Consider the following 24,877-nt stretch of genomic DNA (forward strand, 5'->3'; position numbering starts at 1 on the left):
TCTGTAGTTCTAATATCTGATAATATGTAGCGCTATAAGATTCCTTAATTCGACTACAATATTTACGTAAGATAGGTACTGCATATCTCTTTAATGAGTCGTACTTTCAAGTTATCGCAGTACTTCTCTAAAAACGCGCTGTTATATATTAACAATATGCATAAATACGTCCAAATTGTGAAATATTTTTGAAGGCTTTATTTGTACTGTTATTTAGTGGGATAACAAATATTGTTAAACAAAATGAAAAGCGACAACATTTTGAATGAAAAGATATAAAAATAAATATATGTTACATTTTCAATTAGAAAATAATGTACAACTACGTGAAACATATCGCACACACATTATAATAGAACTTTGCTAGCTTTACATATTAAAGTTATATAAAATTATAATCAGTAACGACCACGAAAACCTCCTCTACCACCCCAACTTCCACTGCCTCTTCCACGTGAATTACTCATTCCGTATCCTCTATTACCACCGCCTCTGTATCCACCGTAACTGCCCCTTGAATATCTACTACCGCTTTCACCATAAAGACTTCCACGATAACCGCTAGCTCCGCGCATTAATTTTGCGGGATTACCGTTTCCCGAATGAAAACCAGTCGAATATCCCCTTGGTGGTCTTTTTGAATAGAAACCACCTGTAATCTGATCTAGTTCATAACGGCAAGCATTCATTCCGCAAAGCGATTTGATTACATTTAACACCTAAAAAGAAAGCAAAGCAAAAGCAAAATTTCGTAATATTTAAGAGAAGAGTAATGCTGCAAAAAACATTAATATATAGAATAGTACTTTTTGTTCATTAGGATTTAATTCCAGAATAGTTTCAGGTTCTTTTGCAGCTTTCACAACGAGACTTTCTAATGCGGGTCGTAAAGCTACTATTGCTGCTGCATGAGTCGGATCCATATCTAAGTTGATCCAGTTATCCAGTTTTACTATATTATCGACGTACTCGACCTTTCGAGAACCAAATAATAATAAATGAATCGGTGATACCATAGTCATTTGTTTACAAGATACTGCTCTTGTACGAATCTGTGAATAAAAATAAATTAACATAATCCTAAGATTATTTAAATTTATTACATCAAAAAAGAGTAATCTTACCTTTTCCCCGAATACGAATAATGGAAATGGGAAATTTTGCTCAAAATTACTGCAATTCACTGACGTTTTGTGAATCAACGCTGCTTTAGATTCAGTAGTAAGAACCTTTCTTTTTTCTTTATGATAGCAAACATTTGGATAAAGACCCATACATAATAATGCAGTAATTGTGTCAAGACGAGTATCTGCACCAGCGTGATAATTTAACGGTGTAGGGGAAAGAGTTTTTTCCGGAAATCCCGCACTTAGCAAAAGTGCTTGCAATTGATTCTATAAATATAAAATATTGTTAACATATTGTTCTACAGTATATAAGAAGGCATTATTTATAGTTACCTTAGCTTCCCATGTCACTCTTAATGTGGGCATACTTAAATTTTTCGAATCACAAAATATTTGTTCCTCATACTCTCCCATAGATCTAGCTTCTTCCCATGCTTGGAAAGCATGTAACATTGCTACATGATCGCTATACCTTGCACCAGCAAATGATTTTTGTTGTGCAGATAACCGTCTCAGATCTGGTCCCATATTATACACTTCTAGAAATGTTGTACTATTCGCAGCCATTGTTGAAAGTGCATCACCCACACAAAATATACAACCTAAGATCATCATTTTACCCAAACGTGGTTCTATTGGTAATCGAGCTAATATTTTTCCAAGAGGCGTTAATTCATTATTTTCATCCAAACATTTCATCTCTGAAATAAATTACAATTATAAAAAAAAGATAGTTTTAAACAGTAATGTGACAAATATTTATATTTGATAATGTTCAATGGAGAGAACGTACCGCGTAATACGACCTCTGCTTCGATTACAGCATCTATTGGTGGTGGTTCAATTGCTTTTGACAAGAACTTTCCAATACTTCCTAATCTTAATAATTTAATACTCAATGCTAACTCGTGTAAAGGCGTCCTAAACATTTCGGGTGTCATATGTTCGTCCATTTTATTGTATCGCGCTTTAGAACATAGATGGAAACAATACCCTGGTCTAACACGGCCTGCTCGACCCTTTCTTTGTTCTAAGTTTGTCTTACTAGCCCAAACAGTAGCATAATTCGTCATATTATTATGAGAAGTAAAAAGCTTCATTTTAGCTTTGCAAGAATCTATTACATAAACTACATCGTTAATTGTGATTGAGGTCTCGGCAATATTTGTTGCTAAAATAATTTTCGTTATTTCTGGCATTACAGGTTCAAAAACTTTATGTTGATCTTCTCTTGGTAATTGTGAATGCAGTGGTATAATCATGTAACTTGATCCTCCATAAACAGGGTGTTGTTGTAAATGTTTCATTAATGCGAATATTAAGTTCCAACCAGGTAAAAATATTAGTATAGCGCCAGATATACTCTGTTTCTTAATGTGTCTTAGTAGAGCTTCTATAAGTTCAAAGCTTATCTCCTTTTCATTAAGTTGTGCCATGACATTCTTCGTTTGTATAGAGTACTGCATGTCAATAATTTTATTCATATTTTCTTCTGGTTCTCCTTCCATTGGTAAATCATCTGTATCTCGACTTTTTCGTTTCCTCGAATCCAAAGGTGGTATAAAATTTGTTAATTGTATACAATCTTCTAAGAAATATTGTTGTACTGGATACGATCTTCCAGGTATTTCTATTACCGGACAATTATTGAAGTAATTACTGAATAACGTAGTATCGATCGTAGCAGACATTAGAATAATTCGCAAATCTGGATACATATGAATCATATCACGAAGTACAACCATAATAAAATCAGAATTAACATCTCGTTCATGAATTTCATCAACAATAACATGTGATACACCCCTTAAGCCACCTTCTAATTTTCTTAAAAGTACGCCAACAGTACAAAACATTATACTGCCGTAAGGTCTCGGCAAATAAGATTCAAATCTTACAGAATATCCAACAGATAGTCCTAAATCTTCGCATCTTTCTAAAGCAACTCGATCAGCTACAGATACGGCAGATATTCTTCTAGGTTGCGTAATAGCGATACTACAACATGCACCTTGACCTGATGCAATATAGTCATCTAAAATAAACTGACATACTTGAGTTGTTTTACCACAACCTGTGTTTCCTCGAATAATAATTATAGGATTTTCATTGATAGCATTCATTATTTCATTCTTCATTGAAAAAACTGGTAAATGAGATCTTTCCTTAATACTTTTTTGAAGTCTCTCATCTTCTTGCAATCTTTCTCGTTGTTCATGTAATAAATCCTCTGACAGCTGTTCTAAAGACATTACGGCTAATGGTCCCTCGTCAATATTGCAACCAGTCCATGGATTCCAATTTTGTTGTGGAGGAGACCAACTTACTACTCCAGCTGGTTGTGGTGCTGATGAAATAAAATCATCTAACACTTGATTTGTTAATAATGAGAACGAAACATTAAATGAATCACTTTCTTCCTTTTTACATGTCTATAATACAAATTAATATTATAAAAATCATAGCTTAATTTATTTAATAAAAATAACGTAGATTTGTAAGAGTAATGTTAATATTAGTAAATAATATAAATCACCTGATATAGGTTCACTGGAGTTGGTTTTATATCCAGACCATTCAGAACATCATGTATCTGATTTATCAAATCTGGTGAAATTTTAACTGGATATGGTTTTATCTGTTCTGCTTCTTTATTTTTTTTCAAAGTTCCACTAAATGGCTCAATAACACCAAGATGATACAACTGTCGAACAAGAGACAAGGCACAACTTTTTGATGCAGTTTGCTTATTTGAACCAGTCTCACGACCAGTAATATCTGAAATTCATTTTTAAAAACTTTTTTGTTATAAATATATATTGATTTAGATATCAATTATATATATATATAATTTTGAAAACTTACTTCTTCCAAGTTGTCTTACATAAAATGTCATCTCAGCCATGAAACCCCTAATTAGAAATTTATATTATTAATATTTTATGTATATTTATATTATGCTTAATAAATCTAACAAACAATTGCAATGACATAAATTCAACTTACCATTTGAAAATATCCAAGACCATATTGGAGTACATTGTGATAAATTTATATGAGTGATTGCACCAAAACCATTATTGAATCATTTCAATAAAAGTTTCGGTTAAACAGCATCTTCGTCTGTGCACGAGAGAAAACATATTTCTCTTGTACCAGCATTAAGTATAAGTAAATAGCGTACTCTAAAATGGTCTTGTAGAATTTCAAATGCTATGGTAAGTCATTTATGTCATTTTCTTTATATCATCTTGAAACAGACTTTTGATACAACTGAGGATTTTAAGTGACATCACAATACCACATTGATAAGTCCAACCCAATGTAAAAGTAAACAGCTACATTGAGACAATCCATACCTCATATGATCTGGACCAAGCGGAGTATATTTGTAATCGGCATTAATTTTGTTAGTTTGCATAAATTGATGAAGTTTTGATTTAGCATTTTCTATAGTCCAATTCCCATGAATTCCAGAATTTACATCAACATCTTCTGCATCTTCAACTTTTTTCTGATCTGCTATTCTATCAATATAAGTATAATTGCTTTCACCGTGTTCATTATAAGCCCTATATGCTTGACCTATGTCATTTGGACCCATTCCATCTTGAAATACAGATTTTATTGGATATACAGCCTCTGATTTAATAGCTACTGCTCCCTGTTGTAGAATGCTTTGTGTATCTTTTGGAACATCATTAGCATTTACATGTCCTGATCGAACTAAATAATTAACGTAATCTTTGGCTGCATTTCCTTGAGCATCTTTTTTGCTAGTTGAATTTCCTGCACCCACGTAATCAAATCCGGGTACTCGTAATTCACAAAGAAATCGTTGTCGGTGTTTCGGTCCTATAATATTATTAATTATATAACACGTCTTTATTTTTATATTATTTTGAAAATGGTATTATCGTACCTGTTGGTCTCACATCAAATTGTGGTTCTTTGCAATTTTTTGCGCACCATTGATGAAAGAAGGATTTTATGTCACCCATTTTGGCTGTACTTTACTTCAGGGGACATAAAATTATTGACTTTTTATATATAATGATAGAATTTAACTTTAGGAATCTTAAGGTTCGAAACTTCTGCGTATGTAAATTTGAGCGTTTTTAGCGTCTTTTACACGTTATTACAAACCGTTCACATTCACTACGTTACTTTTACGCCATATTGGCTTTTATTCATTAATTGTCCAATAAGCGAAGTTGCTGGTTATAAAATGAATACATTTGGATGTCAGCCATTTTGTAGCGGGATTTTGAATCATGACTATGGAATTAGATCTATTTTAGGTTATCATTTTCTCTCCAGCGCGCCATGACGCGGTCGGTTGTACTAGCGCTAGTACATATGTATAAACTAATTTTTGGCGAAGTTCAGTTCAATGCTGTAGACATGGTGCAGACCATTGTGACGCGTCTTGCGAATCAGTTAAATGATAGATAAAAGTAATATGACGTCATACTAACTTGTAAAATACACTAAAAATATATATAGAGAAGAAATAATTTTAAACGTTGAAACGACTAGCTGTTATTTTGAATTCATATTCTACACAACGCTACTTACATGTCTGACTGTAGCTAAATCTAAATACATACGTACTACCTACTATCAATTACTACTTATCCACGTTGTTTGCCTACACCAGATTATAATTTACAGTATAGTTTGCAATTAGCGACTCCACTCATTGATCGGAATTCTATAATAATAAATTTCGCAGTTACATGTAGCAATACATTTTTAGTATGTATAGAGAAATTGTATTAAGAATCATATTTTCATGTTAGGTTATGTTTCCTTGTAAGCATTGTATATATATATGTACATACATATATGTATAAGAAGCATTTCATGAAAAGTATTATATATATATAATTTAAAAATATAACAAATTTCATATAAAAATGAATGACACATGAAGACCCAACAATTGTAGAAAGTACTCTCCTATCCTAGTTGAAACACCTATTGTGTGAAAGATTGTGTAGATTCTTCACAAAATATAAGAAAATCAAACTTTAGAAAGTAGTTAACAATTTCATATGATTAAAATATTAAATTATATCAGCATGTTTTAGAATATGACTGGAATTAACAAATTGACTATCATGTTTTATCAGAAACGTATAAGAATTCTGATTTTTGAGCAAAAAATTTTGGACTAGCAGTGACTAGAAATGGACTAGAAACATTCCTTTTGAAGATGATCAAAGTGGTAAATTAGAAGAAAATAAGTTTATTGAAAATATCTTCATAAATAATATTTTTAGAATAATACATATATTAAATTAGATTCATGTAAAATTCAAGATATCATAAAGTATAATTTTTCTTGTACAATATAAAATGATTCATTAATAATTTTAATATTATTGACAATTTAAATATATACTTATGTTACAGGTTGAATGTATCATAATGCAGTCTATAGCAGGTGGTATGGAAGAAAATTTAATAAAACGCTTAGCATTAAGATATACATATAGAAGATTTTCATTTATGATTAGAAAAAGAAAGTCTTAGGCAACATGGTATTAATAGAACAAGAAAGTTAATACCTAATGACAATTACTGTCTATTTGAAGATTGGATTAAGCTTACATTAGATACAATGTTGACTGAACAGGAAGAAAAGGTATGATTTAATAAAATAGAGCTGAACATTTTTTTAGAAAATTAAACATTCAAATATTTATAAACTTTTAGGATATAATTTGAACACTATTTAAAGTAATAGCAAGACTAGGTGTAGAAATTAATAACGAAGATTTAATATATTATAGTGCTGAAAAAAATAATATTCTAGTGTTCAGCCCCACTTTGTCAGATGGCAATCTCCACTTCTATAGGAATCCAGGTTTAATTATAGAGATAATCTCAGATTTGAACTTGTAAAATAAGGTTTAAAATTTATATATATCATTTAATTTATTTATTAAATAAATATAGATTTTATAAATATTACAAACAAGAAATATAACAAATATATAATACAATGATATTAAATATATTGTATGTTACTTATCATATATTATGTTGATTACTTCACAAATCTTAGGCAATTAAATACAATGATAGTGAAAGCAAAAAACAATGGCATGATTATTATCGGAGGTAGTGTTGTTAAAATATTATCATATATGAAATATAAATTTCAAGGTAATAAAGAAAGTGTAAATTGAAATAAATTTGATAACAAATTGAATTAAAATAATTTATATACCAGAGAAATAGTGCTAAATATGTTGTATTTATAAATAAATTTGGTGGCAGTGATAGTGGTGCTCATTCAGATAAAGCTATTTTATGGAACAAGGGTTTGAATGAATATAAAAGTAGTTAAAGTAACAATATTTTAGATTTGTGCAGATGCATCTCTGTTTTTTCCATTGTTCGTTGGAGAAACTTTTGCTCAACATTATTACTGAACAAAGGAAAAGATTGTTTTAGACATTTAAGAAAAATCTAATAAACCATTTTTAAATGAAACTAATCGCATTTCTATCGTCTCTTCCATATACATATGTATATGTATGTTTTTATGTTTTTGTAATACTTTGTAACTTAGTAAGTTCTTTATAATGTTAATAATATCAAACAAAAATTTTTTATTAAAAGCTTAGGTTATAAACGAACCGTTATATGTGTTTTTTTTAATTCTTATTATTTTGTTAATTTTATAAAAATTCGAGAATTCTTTGACGGCGCGGCGCCTGCGCAATGGTAGTGTTCCTACGCGGCAGGTGTCCGTGGCGCAGGGTTGCAGGCGTCGGATAGTGGTTGTTCACGGTGGGGGTAACATCGTTTGTCAGTTGTTTTCCGTAAGTCCGCGCTCGTGGACGGGCGCATGAAACCAACCCCCAACCCCTTTGTCAAGTTCCCCGACTTTATGGTTTCTGCCCCCGTGAGATCAGACGTTCAGAGACTGGCGGGCCCGAAAAAAATTCTCACCATCCGTACGATATCCCTTCTGATTCCAATCTCGTTGATCTCGTTAACATAATACCCTGTTAATTTCCAACGTTCGCATTGATCCGTCATTGTCGGTATGAATGATGATGGACGTGGAAGAAACCAATACCGCGTCCACTGCAAGTTCCTCACCAAGACCTTCCAGCCCTGCGGCAGATTCGACATTTATCAGGTAAGGATTCAGAGTTTTATGTTTCTTAAGGTTAGGCTGCACACCATTTGAACGATCGCATACCAATACAGGACTATACATATATAACAACTATTTCAGAGTTGTTCAACAGTTGTTACCGAATACAAAAACTATTTTTACAATTTCTTTAATATGAAATACTGTTTCGTTCGCTGTATAAAACGTATAATGTATATTACGTTATTTGTTGGTCTATTTGAAATAAACTTCAAGGAAGATATAGATATATACATGTACATAGGTTTAAAAATAAGAGTGTTGGTACAACTGAGGATTTGAAATAATAAACTATACAAATAATGAAAAAATAAAAAGTAATATTTCAGTGGAAACTAAGTATCAATTTCGACTAATATTTCTTGTTTATTCTTTAAATTTCTATTTCTGACGTCTATATCGTTTACCATTTCAATTCCTCAATTATATTGGGAAGCGTTCATCATAATGGCGGCAATATCTATTTGAAAGAATCGAATTAACATTTATACTTTGATGAATTTTATTATTATTCAGAACATACTGTGTGCATTACTTAGTGTATAAGGAGATAACGCTTTGTGCATCGTGAAAGATTTTTGCTTCTGACGTCGTTACGTTTTTCCTATTACACAGTCGTGTAACGTGACAAAGCGGGCGAAACTTTTTGAATGCGTGCATGATCTTCTAAAGTGCTCCCTTGGGAAAGATGATAGAGTCGTGTTTTGTTATCGTGTCCATGTTTTTGGAACAGAATGCAATTGTACAGGTATCGTTTAATAATGCAAACTTTAAGAGCATCACGTCTCGTCCTCAGCATTCAGCCTTGTCTTTTTATTCAGCCGGTTTAAAAATATAAACGACTAAGACCTGCTGACTGATTTTTTTCCGAATTACCGAATTCGTATTTACGTTCACGATATCCTATATATGAATTTTTGCTACTGTAAACGAAGAAAACTTCTATGGTTTCCTTGTTTGCAGTATAACTTATTTGACATAGTCTTTATCATTATCCTGCCATATAATAACCTAACCTTCAATTGGTATCGTTCTATTAACTTAACCTTCAATTGATATCATTGGTATCATTCAATTGGTATCAATATGTTAACTATGTATATCATTACATGATATATACGATATACGATATACCTACATAGTTAAGTTACTTAATTTTAGGATACCTTATCTTAATTCGAATTTTCCATTTTACGCGATAAAATCCATGTACGCCATTTATCGCGTAAGATACAGAATTCGAATTCGAATTGAAGTTATTAAAATTAAGTAACCCTGTAATGAAATCTAACGCTAACTGTACTGTTGTGGTCATTTATAACTAACTGACAGTGAGAATTCAATTTGATTGTAGGATAGTTTATAATTGCGATGACTTCATAACGTGTCATTTTGGCTATCTTCTCGTTGGGTCACGAAATTAGTTTTTTATTATAAACTCTAGACTTCGTTCTTGCGAAACGATATTCATTTTACGAACTTAAAATTTAATCAATACTTACGTATTTGACATTTGAATATAAATTTACATATTTGAGTTTATTTATAACCGATATTTCCTTATTTAGAGAATATATATGTACAGTTAGTTTATATGTTATATAGTATATACGTTATATAGTATATTAATTTCATATATTATAAAATGTAATTATTTATCAAATTTATTTATAAAATATGTTTTCCAATATTTCGAATCAACGTAGTTTAATTTAACCAGCTTCTCTTTCGTTATTTTCTTTCCATCGTGAAATTAATTGCCGTTCATTTATTCATAAAATTAATCGTTGTTATTACGCGTTTGCAAAATAACCAGTTGACGAGATGCGAGTTATAGGAGAAAAGCTTCGCGGAAATGAACGTTCCATTTAATTTTAAATACGTTTTTTGCAGCGGCTGGCAAGTCGATTTCCTCGTCTTTTAGTCATTGTTTTTAAAAACGCGAATGCCGGGGAAGGTCTCTGCAAGCGTTAAACCTTGTTCGTGGTTTACAGTGCGTGAATAAAGAAATTTAATTGAATACATTGTGCCCCTCGGAAAGAAAGAGAGATCGGGCAAGCGAGTTTCGAAATAAAAATTACGCGTTCCTTATCGTTCCAACGTTTCTGTGGCACAACCGGGGGAAACGGAAGTCGAAACGTTGGTTACAATGTGTTAATACTTCTTCGCGACTGGATCAATGAGCGCATGAACGTTGTTCATTATTTTTTCACGCGCAATATCCACGTTCTGCCTGTTCATTACTTAGTTGTCATTATGCGCCGTTTCTCTTTATAATAATAACCGTGTCATATGAACGGACAGGAAAAATGTTTCATTGAAGCTAGTACTCAATTTCCGTCATTTTTTCGTTATTTTTATACACTATCGAGCTTGGTCTGCTCAATATATATTACCCTAAATTTAGCGTTATTTAGCATTATATATGCATCGTCCGCGAATCCGGAATCAATATATTAGTGTTTGTTGTATTATTTAGTTCCCGTTAAAATCATAAAAATTAATCGGGTCATTGGATTACTTAAAAAAAGAAATGTAAAAATTTTCTTTTCACACTTTTCCATACTCCATATATTCCTATACGTGATGTACCTTATATTGAAGAAGAAAATATTCTACAAGCATCATGCAAACAACATATACACGCATGAGCCAATTATAAAAGCATAGACTTCCTCGCGTAGCGATATTCATTTCCGGGATATCTTTTCTGAATTACCAACCTGCTTCTGAAGCTTCCACTTCTTCGCATTCTTTTATTTTTCGCTATACGAAAACCATTTACATATCTTTTTGTGCCATCTACGCTCGCTCATCATACAATCCTTATTTCAAAATGAAAGTTCTCTCCGACCAAGTCGAATGTGTTTACGGTGTTGCTAACTTCTTTTTTTCCTTACGCGCATACTTTCGGCACAAATAATTACCGTTAACTATGCATCTAAGCGGAGAACTTACGAGAGAATCTTTATTTTTACACTTTCTCGTTTGCCAAGTGCAGCAACTGTTCATTATGCGCTTTTGTTATGATTTACTCGCTGAAATCATTCATACACGATGCTCTGCTTATTCTCGCGCTCCTTAATTCCACAAAAAAAAAAAAAAAAAAAAGGAAAAGAAAAAGAAAGAAAAAGGAGCAAAACTGTATAGCAAGGTTTTACAATGGATCTTTGATTGGAAATCTATCTTAAAATTTCTGGTAGTTGGAACAAAATTAAATTTGTAATTTATAATTCTACGTGCGGACAGAACATGATAAATTCGTATTTCTTGATTTTAACCTAGTCATTTCTTGGGTTTAAAGATATTCTAGAAACAGGTGATATATACACTAAATTTTGTAACCGGCTAAGAACATATCTGATACTTAAAGCGTTGAAAGTACAGCGTAGCACGTCCTTTCAGAGTTCATTCATTTCAGATTACGCACACAATACAGACGGGAACAATACGATAATTTTTTCGCAGTGAAGCAGTTTAACAATTCAATATGTTGCTAATCAATCCTAAGTTACCACACTTGTCTTTCCTTTTTTTTCTTTTTTAAGGGTCAGCCACGTGTTTTCTCATTCTCTTTAAAATTTGCAAAAGATTGTTCGTGATAAGATTAAAATGCAATTGAGTTCTGCCAAATTTCGTGAACTTATCGTCTTTGGAACTAACAGATTATTTCCGTTTTCAATGATGTCGTATCAAGACTATCCTTGTTCAGTTCTGTGAAGTAATATCAAATTGAAAAATCAACAGAAATGTACTCGTTACGTTTTCCTCCTGTGATTGATCCCCATACGATCAATAGCGTGTTGCATCTTAAAATTGACTATCACGCTCATATCTTATGATCTTCGTATAAAATACAGAAAAGATGTCTTAGATAAATTATTTAAAAAAGCTACTGTAGGGCGTGCGAGAAGTAACTCGCAGCATAATCCTTCGATTGAATTCGGCAGCTTTAGAATATTTCTGCGACGTCGTACAATAATTGATATTGTTTATCATTTCTAATATCTAAGGATATTGTTACGAACGACTGTTAAAGAAGATCGATGTTCTTCCGGTTTTAATCCGAACTGACACACCGGAATAAGAGGATAACAAAATCAAGTTGAAACGTGGTCGGATGGTATTAAAAATCGATTTAGAATGATATTATTGCTTTCCATATTGAAAGTGCGCCTGATAATTCTCCATTATGGAATGCAGAGTATTAATTCTGCATAATGGAAAATTAAATACGAAAAGCATAGCTAACCGCCATTACGTATAATGTTGTTTATTCTACTTGTTTCAAAGTAACTTCCAGACAAATACAACGATGTTGTTTTTCTGCTAAATTAGAAATAAGAGCCCTACTCGTTCGCAATGGTAGTTGCTTTTTTTTAGGATGAATTACTCTCTTTGTTGCTTTGATATCCGTATCAGTTACCTATAGAGTCTGATATCCTTGACCAGCAATTAAATCTTTAACGAAGATCTCATTACTCTTACTTGCACGTATATTTAAATTTGATAACTCGATGATGTTTAAACTTGCGAAGATGATAATATCTGAGCTACTAATTACTCTTTCATTCTTCCTTTTTATGATATTCTCTTTCATACTCGCTTACCACTTGCTAATTGTGAAAATTTAATCGTGTCGTAAATGTTCTATGTTTTATAATTATTATTTCAGTATCGAAAATGGAACCTCGCTTGCAGGTGTAATAAAGCTTTCACGCGGTATCCGTTTTCAATATTTCTACGATGATCGATGTTATGTCCCAATCTTCTTGTTACTTTCCAAGGAGATTCTATTTTTGCTAAAGCTTCTATCGACTTTTCTTTGTCCAAAGATTCTACTTCGTTTGTTAAATCCGCTTTAAGTACGCTATATAGTTGATAAAACGTCTTAGTACATGCATCGTCTGCTTTCCTTCGCACATTCATCCCTGTCTTGTTCCTCGGTAATTACCTCGTATATTAAACATTCAAAATTCTTCGATGAAATATTCGCAACGAGTATGTTCCAACTTCAAAAGCAACCACGGCAAATATACCCGATATCTCTGCGAATATTTTAATAGTTTATTCTCGAATACTCGATTAATTAATTAAAAATCGCTTAAATAATTCCCAATCTCAATCTTCTATATTTCATATCTTCGATCCCTGGTCGCATTCGCGGTTCGGATCACGCGTGATTGACCACCTTTTAGGTACAGATATTTTCGGCCGACCCACTTCGTTTCACTCGAACTCGGCGAGTAATTATTATCGACGACACTCGGAATAGTGGTATAGCACCTACACCAATGTAGCGTATGGTTTCTGTCATCATCGTCGCGGCTCAAAGCGGTCGCGGGCTATTGGTCGCCGCTCGATAACACGTACTCTTCGGCTTCCGAAATAGGAGATCTATTCATAGAGGAGAAGCGGCTTCCAAACGCCTCTCCGGGGGTGTCGATCCATCCTCTTAGATCTATCGGTTATTGATGAACTCGGGATCCTCTTTGAAGGAGCATCAAAGACGTTGGCGGGGAAAATATTTGCGCGAAGAGTTTTCCAACCTGTCGAATCGCGACGAGTCGGTGTCGATGCCTCGCGGAACATGACAGCTGACCGTATTAGCTTCCGATATAATTTCATCTCGTGTCCGTTTACGTTGTATCGTTGTTGCAATCGCGGATGGCAAAATCGTATCAAACTTTAATACGATCCAGTCATGTAAGCTTTCTGGGTTAACGAAAAATGAAATGTTTAACCGATTGACAGAGGATTTTATTAATCGTTGCATCTTTCGTCGGTGTAGGATCGATGGTACACGTGTTTGTGTGAAATTAGAATATAGAGATGTAACAGTCACGCTTGAAACTAGATGGACGTGAAAAGTTTTCATTTCTCACGTTTTGTCTTGTTGTAACGTACAGTTGGCTTTCTAGCATCATTTAGCGTTACAATCGAAGCGGAAGCTATTTTGGACATGTATCGCATCGTGAAAGAGTTGTAATTAAATGTAACTGTACGCTAATTAGACGAGCATTCGTACGTTATATATGCACGTTATATTTATATTTACATCAAGCTCCCTGGGTTTGTCTTTATCATTTCTTAATCGTCATTTTGTGTCTATTTTATCAACAGTGAAGGGAGATCAAAATAATTGATATATCCTATATAAACAGATATTAAACAGGATATCATCGGCTAGGGCGAAGCAACGATAATAACCAACGTTCTCTATATTATTCAAACATGTTCAAACATATAGTAAAAAATGTAGGATATACGTATAATTAGTGGATCGCATCCCGTGCCATTTTTATTTTCCAATTCGCTTTTCGTATTTGCACATTTTTTTCTTCTCAACGATTTGACTTGATGTCAATCTTTGTCATAGTGGTAAGGTTCTTTCATTCGGTTAACGTAATAGAATCCTTCGTATTAGCGAGCTTCCAATAGTTTTCTGTATCGGAGATTCACAGCATAAGTATTTTTTCTACTCAAATATGCAAATGTCACGCATTCGTCCACGTTTAAAATATAGCGAACTCATGAAACGTATCAATACTCCTAATATCGTCACGCGATGAATCACATTTTCATTTTCTACAAGAAAGCAATTTTGAAATCCTGACACGCTATCAACCAATTCCAACATTGTCTTCTCACTTGGTTTTAGAGTTAAGCACGTATTTTCGTTGATCTCTTGAACATTTCCAGGATTCGTTCATCGTTATAACGTCAATTTTACGATATTCTATAAATATTACTGATTTTTTTCTTTACAAAAGTTCATCTAGATTTACATTCAATCGTTCCTATCTCAACTATCTCGCAATTAGAATACCTTACCTTCAGATACGAATAGACTTCGTGGTTTTTTAAAAATCGCTTACAATTATGTGATATTTCTCTTACAACGACTTTCGTTCCGATCCGTGCAATTGGTCCCCGTGGACCCATCCATCTACGATTTTTTTCCCTGTTGGTCCATTTTCATTTTGGCCGGCTTAAGGGAAACGCACGTTCGCCGCGCAAATTGAACTAAAAACTAGGTCAATCCTGATTGCTCGGATGGAGTCAGGGCCGTAGTCAAAGGACCACCCCTCTGTGCGCAAACACAATCCCGTGTGTACGATAAGGAAGAAGCGAATTCGCGAACAGATCGACCCGGAGAGGAACCTAAACGACCCTGGTTCGAGCACTCTCTTTCTCTGTTTCGCTCTGTAGTCGATCTTGGACTACTTTCGGCCGATTTCATCCCTTCTATCCGTTCTCTACACCCTGTTCGATTGAATACATAATAGATGTTTCCATTTCAGCGTGAAGAGGGAGCCGAGCACGGAAGAACCCAGCAGCCCTCTCGAGGCAACGAGTCCTGCTTCCATCCTGCGCAACAACAACGGTGAGTCTTTATTATAAATGATGTTGAGGCCTCGCTGGTCCAATTTAAGCCACCGGTTATTTCTCCGCGAGCACGCGAAGCTGGCCTCGCTAAATGAACGCTGACTTGCGGCGAACTTATTGTGACCGGTGAAAAGGGGAAGCTTCGCCTTTTGTTAGCATTTTTTTAAAGTGAGTTTCTTTAGAGAGAGGAGGAAATTATTTAAAACGCGTTTATCGCGTTATTGCTCGAGGTCTTGATGAAACGGAATGCTTTTTAACTTAAGGCCAGAAATAAGAAACTTTGGAAGTTTGCCTTATAAGTCAGTGAGTACGTATACGAGAAAGACAGATATTTCAGTCTCTCGGAGGACAACTCGATCAACTTCACTTTTTGCTTGAATTTCTTAGTTTTATCAAGCGGCTAATGTTCGGTTCTCAAAAAGTAGACGACTTGTTTCTACGAGTTCGTTTATTGCAAAAGGATGTAACGAGTGATGGTGTATTCTAAGGCGAATTCAAAAAGCAGTGTTCGCAATATCATCGCTTTTCCGTACTTTTCGATGTACGAAGTTGATGAGTGCAGATTGCGGCTGAGGTAATTTTGGCATAATTTCCATTCTTAGAACGAGTTACCTTGATCAAAGTTTCTATCGGAACACGCGGCATATTTCTGCTTTCTGAATTCTTCCGATATTATATCAGCTTTTGGAACTCGCGAGTCAATTAACGACATCCGTATAACGTCTAGTTGCTTCATAAGACACTTGTAGAACAGGATTCCACGATCGAAGTTAATTCAGCCGCGTCGAGAACAAAAATCGCATGCTCGGTTTCGTTTTGCCTGGAACGCGAGGAATCGGCACTGGTTTTAGCTTCTGATAAACTTGTCGCCTGCCACGGACCAACGTATACGAGATCGAACGAGGAAGAACGGCGGTAACAGGGAATTATTCGATCGTTGGCGAGTTAATCGACGAGACGATCGATAAAACGCGATCCTCCGTAGTGGCAGCCCGTCAGCTAATAACGCTCGCCAATTGCAAAGTGCAATTTTGATTTATCGTTCGGCCTACTCGAAACCGGGGCTCGTGATAGGACAACGACGAATTAATAACCGGCCGCGTATTTGAGCGGACCGGGCTAACAAGTGTACTCAAAGCTCGTTCATCCGTGCTTGACACGTACGTGTCTGATACGAGCTGGTCGACCCACGACCCAGTTTTATCGTCGAAGGCAGTTTGGTCCTCGGCCGACAGTTTTAAAGCCGATGTTAATCTAAATCCAATCGCAGCCTCTGTCCTTCCATATATCCGCGATAATCTTTCTCGCGGCGATAAGAGGGGTGAAACGGGGGTAAAGAATGAGAACCGCTGACCGAACCGGTGTGGGATGAGATTCCAGCTGTAGCCGGCGTTGGATCGATTCAAAAGCGGCAGCAAAGCGCCCCACCCTATTATGTGTTTTCTTCAACCTCCCCATCCCTCTCTCTTACCTCCTCCACCTACCTCTTCTGCCATCCTAGCTACGCTACTTCTCGCGTTAAACCCCCAAACTCTATCCCGCGCTCACCGTTCCAACTCCCTCGTACCGACACGTAGTCTTCCTCCGGAGCTTTCTTCCCACCCCTTGCATTCACCTGCACCTCGCCACCCCTTTCTTTATCCTTCCTTTTATGCCGGAACGGTTTACGCCGAGCCGGAAGATGCCGGCGACCGGAAGTTCCGCTTTCGCCGTTTCGCCCCGCGATAATTGAATCGCCGCATTTTTTTTTCTTCCCTCGCAGGACTGCCCTTTGCCACGCCAGCTTCAGAAAAAATATCCTCTCTACAGATTTCCACTTGACAATGAAACATCGTTCGTTCGAGGAATTGTCCTTGGCGGACGGAAATGCAGGCCGACAATTTACGATTGCGATTATGGGAATTTTAATCCGGCGTTCTTATTTGTAGTAAAAGGGATATTGCGTGTATGTATATGTAAATAATCGTTGATCGAGCCAAGATTACCAGGCGAAGGCATGATAAATGCAATTTTCTTCGCTTTGATGGTACTTGGCGGTTAGAGGAGCGTACTTTAATGTAACGTGGTTAAAAAGATAGTCAACCTGTTCGATTGAAAGACGTAAGGCTTTTAGCGGTAGATGACAGGTGCACTTTTGTACAAAGAAATTTCGTGGAAGAAATTAACGAGTTAAGATTAAGATACCTAAAATTTTCAAAACCGGTATCTTCGATGTAAATATTTCTCAAGAGAGCTGCATCAAAGTTTAACGAGCAGAGACAGTTTTGGAGATGCACGAACGATTAAGGAGGTATTGGATTTTTAAATTGTTTTCAATGTTCCATGAGTTGAACTACTTTTTTCAAATTTGTCGCGGAATTTTTACCATTATTCGTGTTTCGTTCACCTTCTTGCGACGAACGAGCTCATGAAATTAAATCGTGAAAATGAAAATTGTGCGTTAACGGTATATTTGCGTGATGAAATTAAGGAATCGTTACAAGATAGAGTAGGATCAATTTGAGATTTCTAAGAGGATCAAACGAATGCGTGTTGTCATACCTTATCTTTGCGATCCTCGAGTGTTTAGAGAGTTATTTTGGAATCTAAGTGTTCGTGTCTGGATAACCTGGGATTCTATATTGAGAAAAGCGGCCATCGAATTTCGTTTACGTTTTTGCGATCGTTCGGCAATAGTTATCCCGCCTCTAGTCGTTGCGAGAGATTTGCGGTGAATTTATTTTCGGTTCGCGCACACAGTACGACAGGGTAATTGAATATGAATAAAATAGATTTAGCGAGCTAGCCGGATGTGCCGTTGCATTACCGTGCCTTCGGTGGTCGTCGTGAGAATGCAGGGACCGTATCCGGGAAATAAATGTTGTGCCCGGGTAAAAACAGTCGAAGTATAAAAAGCGTTGCGTTTTTCAGTCGCGAGCTCTTTCTCTTTTCCGAAGATAGCCGTTTGCCAAAATGAAACGAACAAACTTTTGTAGAGACCTGGTATCGACTGGTTGTGTTTTCAAATTTATTTATGCGCTCGCTTCGCCAATGTAAGCTGCATCGAAGCTACGAACAAAACTTTCGTCACGCGCTTCGACCTTTGGAAAACGTGTTTCCAAAATATATCGATGAAATTCGAAAAACGAACGAACTGCCTATTTCCTACTAACTATACTTATCCTCGATCTATGTATGCTATTGATAAGTACAGAAATAATCCGTGCCGTTCGGTCTTTCACACCTGACATCTAATTCATCGTACGCCGGTAAATATCGGGCAATAATCGTTTCTATCTCTTTCAGGCAAAAATATGCCCTTTAGCTTCGCGTAGACACCTATACTATGCCTTATACTCTGACGTTTGTCGTGGCTGATAAAAAACATTCATATACTCCGCATCCACTTACGTTCGTTTAATCCGATACCGTTTACGCGAAGATGGCCTTCCGTATGAACCGTATCCGTAAAAATACTTATCGAGATTCCTCTATATAAAGCTGACGAGGAATGTTTCAGGCAGTTCGATCGCTCGATCCGTTGCAATGCAATAGTTCGATCGCGAGTAGCAGCAGCTCGCGTAATGTAACGTAAGTACAGCCCGAACCGATCTGTATATATACACGGCGCGGATGTAACCGGTTTCCCAGGTTCATTACACCGAGTTGCGCATCTCCTTTCCCGACAAGTGTGCGGCCGTGTGGTCACCGGCAGTCGACAGACTTACTTACACGGGGACTTCATCCCTTTTTCGTAAATGCTGTCGGTCGTCGTTCAACCGGCGGCCATTTTCTTGGATGCAGGATCGCGGGTTCGATCAGGAAACGCACGATGATCGTCGCATAGCCAGGCAATGAGAAGATAAGTCATCGAACCGATCATCGCCTAACTCGATCGTTCGCATCGATACGCCAGCGTTTCCACGTTGGGCAAACCCGATAACATCGATCTAATGGCCGTATCGTAGATCGATCGATCTCTAAAGTCAATCGGTTGCAAAACGTGGACACAACGGGCGACAAGAAGACGCGTACGCGGAAACTTTCGTCTCGTATCGCGAGTAAACGCGCATCTCTCTCATAGTCTTACGATTTGACCGATGATAATAGAGTTCGCGGTGTCGAGGGTGCGCTGCTGTCTTCGATCTATTATTTCACGCCTCTATCTATTCCGGTTGTTGTTCCGCGGAACGTCGTCGACGTAAATCGCATCCTGGCGCAAAACGCGTCTCTAGGCGACTTAAAGAGCGGCACTGGCGGCAGTTAACCACGAAACGTACGTAACTCGACGTGCCGCGCGTTAATTCGCTTAATCGTAACGTCGGCGTGATTACTTTCGACGCACGGTGCCATCGGTTCGCCTAACGAGAATACATAACGCAGTAGGTGCGCGGCACCGCGTATCGGAGGGGTGGTCGCTGTGCGGCACGATTAAAATCAAATCGGGATACCAGGAAACGTTGTCGCGGTTCCTCTCGAGCTGCAGAGTGCACTTGCCTAATTGAATCGTCAGAATTTGGGAGCGCAACAGCTTACGCTCGTTCGCGCCGCACACCGCCCCACTCCGTTTCTGTCGCTCGTTCTCGCCCACCCTTCTCCCCCATCCTTCTTCGCCGAAATTCTTGCAACCCCGTTTGCCGAACCGCCGCGTTCTCCGTCTTCTCTCAACGGACGATCGAGGATCTCCCTCCGAGGCTGGCGCATCGCGAAATCTTTCCCAGTCTCCTTCTCCTTATCTCGCGTTTCACCCTCACCCCCCTCGCCCGTTCCGTAGCTGTCTGCTCCACCGCGTCCATGTTCCGTCCATCCTCGTCGGTTTCACGCGACTCGCGTACTTAGACGAGCCGCATAAAGTGCCGGTACAAATTCTGTTTTAGCAGCGGGTCGAACACGGCCGACCGTTCGGCTCTCCCGGCACTTCTCGGTCAATGAACCGCGGGTTGCTGGCGAACCCAGTTGGTCCACTCGCATCCCCCACCCAGCTTCTACGGATTACCCCCTCCCGTCCCGTCGTCAAGCGTGCCTCGATCCACGCTACCCCCACCGGTACGATCCGAACGACAGGGCTCACCTCCAACTTCGCCTTCTCCTCTCCCCTCTTCTGGTGCACCTAACCCCCTCGAACCCCCCTCGATACCACAGCCCCTACCACCATTTCCAGAACTCACCTCCGACCCAGTCGCTTAATTCTCCTTTCTCCGTCCTTTTCTCCCCTTCTCTTTCTCTTTCTCATTCGTAGTCATTCTTTCTCCCTTTTCTCTATACGCGCGTCTCTTTCCTTCGTTAGTTGGTTATCTGCCCCTCTCCTTCTCGCCCTGCTGCTGCTGCTCCCTCTGCCCCGTCGCCACCCCCTGTTGCATTACCATCGTTACCACCTCTTCCTTCGCTTTGTACCACCACCTTCACCATCACCTCCTCCTCCACCCTTTTACTCGTCATCGCTCCTCCACCCCCCCCCTCCCCTTACCTCGCTAGCTCGCTGGCTCGCTCGCTTGCTCGCTCGCGCTCTCCCCTCTCCACCATAGCGAACCGCGGAACCCCGCGTAATGGCAGAGCGTGGGGCTACGAGTCGGGCGAGTCGCGCAATGCCGTAACACGTACGACGGAACGCTGGTTTTACTTACCTCACAGGTAAGACTCTCTCTCGCGCGATAGAGCGAGAAAGGGCGTCGTACGGCGTAGCTTGGCGACAAAGATGGGAAACGCTGGTCGTGAACGACCGAGCGAGAAAGATAGACGCGTTGGAAGGAAAATAGAGGAGCGCCAGGTCGGTCAGATCGGGAGAGAGAGAGAGGTGGAAAGCGTGGAAGGTAAGCGAGCGAGAAGGAGAGAGAGTCGACTCGCGGAGACGAAGACAGAGCACGGAGAAACATACAGAGAGAACTCGCTCTCGGCACTCGCACGAGAGCGAGCGAGTCGGCTCCGTATACACCACCGCGACTCGTGACAAACGCACGTGATCGTAACAGGGCAGCTCGCGGCTATTTGCCCGGTTCCATCCCCTTTTTCGATCGCCGCGTTCTCCATCCCCCGCCACGGTACCTTCCGTTTCGCGAATATCGGCACAGATTTTCCGATATTTTTCGCGCGCTGCGTACGTTCCCCGTGGTTGTTGTCGCTCGTACAGTCGCTGACTGGACGACACTTGCCGATCGTCGTCGATATAGTCGCGACATCGGTACGACGCAACAGGTCGATCGAGTTTCCGAGTAAATCGCGTCGGTGACGACGTTCGACGTCACCATCGTCGAACCATCGTTCGTCATCGTCGTCTTCGCCGTCTTCGTCTTTTTCTCGTGGGTTAACGTCGTTGCTGCCACTGTTGTTGTTGTTCCGCGGTTGCACGCGCACGGACAATGATCCCAGTGAAAGAGGATCATTACGGAGATTGAGTGACGTTCAGTGTGCTGGACCGAGTTGATCCAAGTGGACACGACCGTTCGAGCCCGGTGATCGCGATTTCGACGATCGTCCGATGAATTCTGTGTCCTCTACGAAGGACGCGATTATCTAAATCGTTTTCCGAGGAGGAACCAGGAAAGAGTCTCGATGGAACAAGAAATCGTTGGATTTTCCACGAATCGATGCGGATAGAGGAAGTTTCTCCTTGTCTTTCTCCTTTGGCTGACGAAGAAAACACGCGAGTAGACTATTCGCGCGAGGTGTGAACGAGGCTTTAGGCGAAACCAGTCACGGTCCGCGATTTCTGGCGTCGCGTCGTGGTACTTCTCCTTACCGCGGTGGCATCGTCCTGTTATCCTGGAAGGACAAGGACGCTTAGAACCTCCTCGCCGTTTAATACCGCGCAGGGAAGCGCGATCGCAGAGGAAAACGCGCGTGCTGGATGCCAGCGTGTATTCTGCATCGTCTCGTGCAGGTAAAACTCGTCGAGCGTGGCTCTCGCGCCTCTTCCCTTTTATTTTCGTACGAATCGCATGCGCCGCGCTCGGATAATTGCCGAGGAAGTTGCAAAAGCCGCATTGTGTTTTCAGTCCCTGTCGGTTGTCTCTCGTCGAGTGAGAAAATTTTCGACGTCGCGCGCAACCCTTTCTTAATCGCCAGAACACAATTAACGATGAAAAGGTACAAAAGAGAAGAGTACAATAAATAGATAATAATCTTTCCTAAAACGATGCAATCGGGAACGAATAATCGACGAGATCGTCGTTATGTCCGAACAAGAGTTACGTGAGTTTCGTCGGCTCTTACGTGACCGCTTAAATCGTTTCTCTTACTCGGTGATTTCTCCAGGAGCGTTCGAACGATCGATATTATTGTCAACATCGAAGGTTCGCAACACTGTATCGACGATATATATATATATATATATATATATATATATATATATATATATCGATTGTGTAGAGGGTCTTTTACGCGCGATAACGTTAACAATAAGATAATGAAATAACGTTAAGAAAATATTATATAAATTATATATAACGATAGTATTAGTCGTTTGAACGCTTCTTAACGCAAACACTTCCGTTCCGTGGCGAACTTTTTAATCGATATACGACTCTTGCGCAACGGTGTTACGAATCGGACAAAAAGCTTCAGGAAACTCGGCTACCTAAATCCACCTTGGCCAGATTACGTCACGCTTGAATTCCCTTTCTTGATCGCGGCTGTAACTCGACGGGGGTGGGGAGGGGTATTTAAATCGGGGAAAGGAATCTCTCGCATATTTGCATCTTATAAGCTACTATACAGCCTATAGCCAACTATATAGCCAAACTAGTTATAACACGCTGATATTTATTAAACGACGAAAGGACGGTAAAGATAGCTTCAGAGACGGTTGAAGAGGAAAAACAAAAGTGAGAGAGAATGAGAGAGAGAGAGAGAGAGAGAGAGAGAGAGAGAGATTTGAAAGAAAAAGAAACTGACGATAAAACTGCGCAAAAGAAAGAGAACGAGAGGGAAAATTGAAAATCAATTTAGTTCGGTTTTTCGCATCGGTAAAGAGCACGTGGTGCTATCGAGATCCAAGAATACGCGTGTGCACGGGGCTATCGCATCGGATCCGATTTTGATAACTCGAGGCAAGGTGAACGCACTGACTTGTGACGCAGATGGAACGCGGAACCGAGGCAGGCGTTGCAGGAGACAAATGACCGTCTGCGAGGCCGCGAAACCGCCATTCGGACCAGCCTTCTCTCTCTTCAAAGCGCGCCTTTACGCGACCGATTTGTCGGACAAGGGCTTTTGCCGTGTGTGCGCCCGCCCTCCTTCCCTTCTTAACCGTCTCTCTCTCTCTCTCTCCTTCTTTGCCCCTACCTCTCTACTCCCTTCGCCCTTTCACCCCCTTATTTATCCTCCCTATCCCCCCCGGCCTCTCCACCTCTGGCAACCCTTTGATGCAAATGCTAATTCGCGATTACCGTTTTTGCTTCGTGCCAAATCGTGATTCACTCGATTTATAAATCATTCGCGACGGATTATACCGCGGGTAATGTATATCCCGCGGCGCGTATGCCTCTCTCGTGCATACACCGCGAGACTTTAAATCATAGCCTGGTGCCCCGTGCTCGACCGTGATTTCGTCCTTTGCAAGACGCGCGCCGTTCCACCTCGTGAAAAAGCCGATTCTTCAAGTACGAGGGCAACTAAGCACGAGGCTCGAGGCAGTCGTAATTCCGATTCACTCTGTCAATGAGATGTTTTTGGGCGTTGATTCGCTCGAGTGGGCACAGACGAGTGGACGACCTTAGTCGAGTGATATGGATTGAGTTTTGCGTTTGAGAGGCTTGGGTAGCATTTTAGGATAGTTGAACAGTCTTTCTTCTCTATTTATTTCCAGAGAAAGTTATAACGAAAGAATTCGGTTGTAGGGAAGGAATCGAGCATTAAATTATTCGAGGCTCGAGGTACTTACGCGTTAATCCTTTTAAAGTCGGATGCTTCTGAGTCGTGAAGACATTTTTTCCTTTGAATTATGAACAGTAAAAACATGTTTGCTTGATGTTTCTATAAGATAGGAGGATATAATGCGTTAAAATTAGGACCAGTTCTACTGAAAATACATTTATCGTCGAGTTAGTAACTCGTTGCGGTACGATATCGTGGATATACGAAATTAAGCAGGAAAGAGTTAAATGAAATACAAATGCAACGATACATCGATCGTACGACCAGCTTCGATCACAAATTTCAGACACCTGGCCTGTTCTTTAACTCGGAACAAGACTAACATCTAACTCGT

The 24,877-nt window shown here is 38.9% G+C and overlaps 2 protein-coding genes and 1 pseudogene across 5 annotated transcripts in view; 2 read left to right on the forward strand and 1 right to left on the reverse strand.

Annotated features, from left to right (window-relative positions):
• Positions 1-175: 175 nt before the first annotated feature.
• LOC122568666 (dosage compensation regulator) lies at positions 176-6,355 on the reverse strand. 2 transcript variants are annotated; one of them, XM_043728667.1, is made up of 9 exons: positions 5,050-6,355; positions 4,487-4,982; positions 3,993-4,039; positions 3,664-3,905; positions 1,921-3,559; positions 1,461-1,828; positions 1,125-1,394; positions 807-1,052; positions 176-719 (listed from the first exon to the last, which is right to left on the reverse strand). In XM_043728667.1, exons 1-9 carry the CDS (start codon positions 5,126-5,128, stop codon positions 399-401), a joined length of 3,708 nt encoding a protein of 1,235 aa, XP_043584602.1. In that variant the 5' UTR covers positions 5,129-6,355; the 3' UTR covers positions 176-398. The 2 variants fall into 2 exon arrangements, with proteins under 2 accessions (XP_043584602.1, XP_043584603.1); XM_043728668.1 differs by lacking the exons at positions 4,487-4,982; positions 5,050-6,355 and adding an exon at positions 4,134-4,414.
• On the forward strand, positions 6,346-7,633 carry LOC122568426 (annotated as a pseudogene).
• A 320-nt stretch (positions 7,634-7,953) lies between these two features.
• The window catches only part of LOC122568631 (ecdysone-induced protein 78C), a 132,238-nt gene continuing 115,314 nt past the window's right edge, over positions 7,954-24,877 (forward strand). For 2 of the 3 annotated variants that reach the window (XM_043728574.1, XM_043728575.1), the window contains exons 1-2: positions 8,232-8,286; positions 15,609-15,691. Coding sequence is in view for 1 of the 3 variants with exons in the window: in XM_043728576.1 (XP_043584511.1) it covers positions 8,195-8,286; positions 15,609-15,691 (175 nt within the window). In the remaining 2 variants the exon portion in view is untranslated. Of the gene's footprint in view, positions 8,287-15,608; positions 15,692-24,877 lie in introns of all 3 variants that reach the window. The other variant, XM_043728576.1, reaches the window with a different exon arrangement.

Source organism: Bombus pyrosoma, linkage group LG6 (assembly GCF_014825855.1).
Source record: "Bombus pyrosoma isolate SC7728 linkage group LG6, ASM1482585v1, whole genome shotgun sequence".
Taxonomy (NCBI): domain Eukaryota; kingdom Metazoa; phylum Arthropoda; class Insecta; order Hymenoptera; family Apidae; genus Bombus; species Bombus pyrosoma.

What these genes read in the sequence shown, in the direction of transcription:
- LOC122568666 (XM_043728667.1), bottom strand. Translation starts at nt 5,128, where the DNA reads ATGGGTGACATAAAATCCTTCTTTCATCAATGGTGCGCAAAAAATTGC. An exon ending in TGTAAGACAACTTGGAAGAA is followed by an intron (nt 3,906 to 3,992) that starts GTAAGTTTTCAA and finishes AATGAATTTCAG; the next exon opens with ATATTACTGGTCGTGAGACT. An exon ending in TATTCGTATTCGGGGAAAAG is followed by an intron (nt 1,053 to 1,124) that starts GTAAGATTACTC and finishes TTTTATTCACAG; the next exon opens with ATTCGTACAAGAGCAGTATC.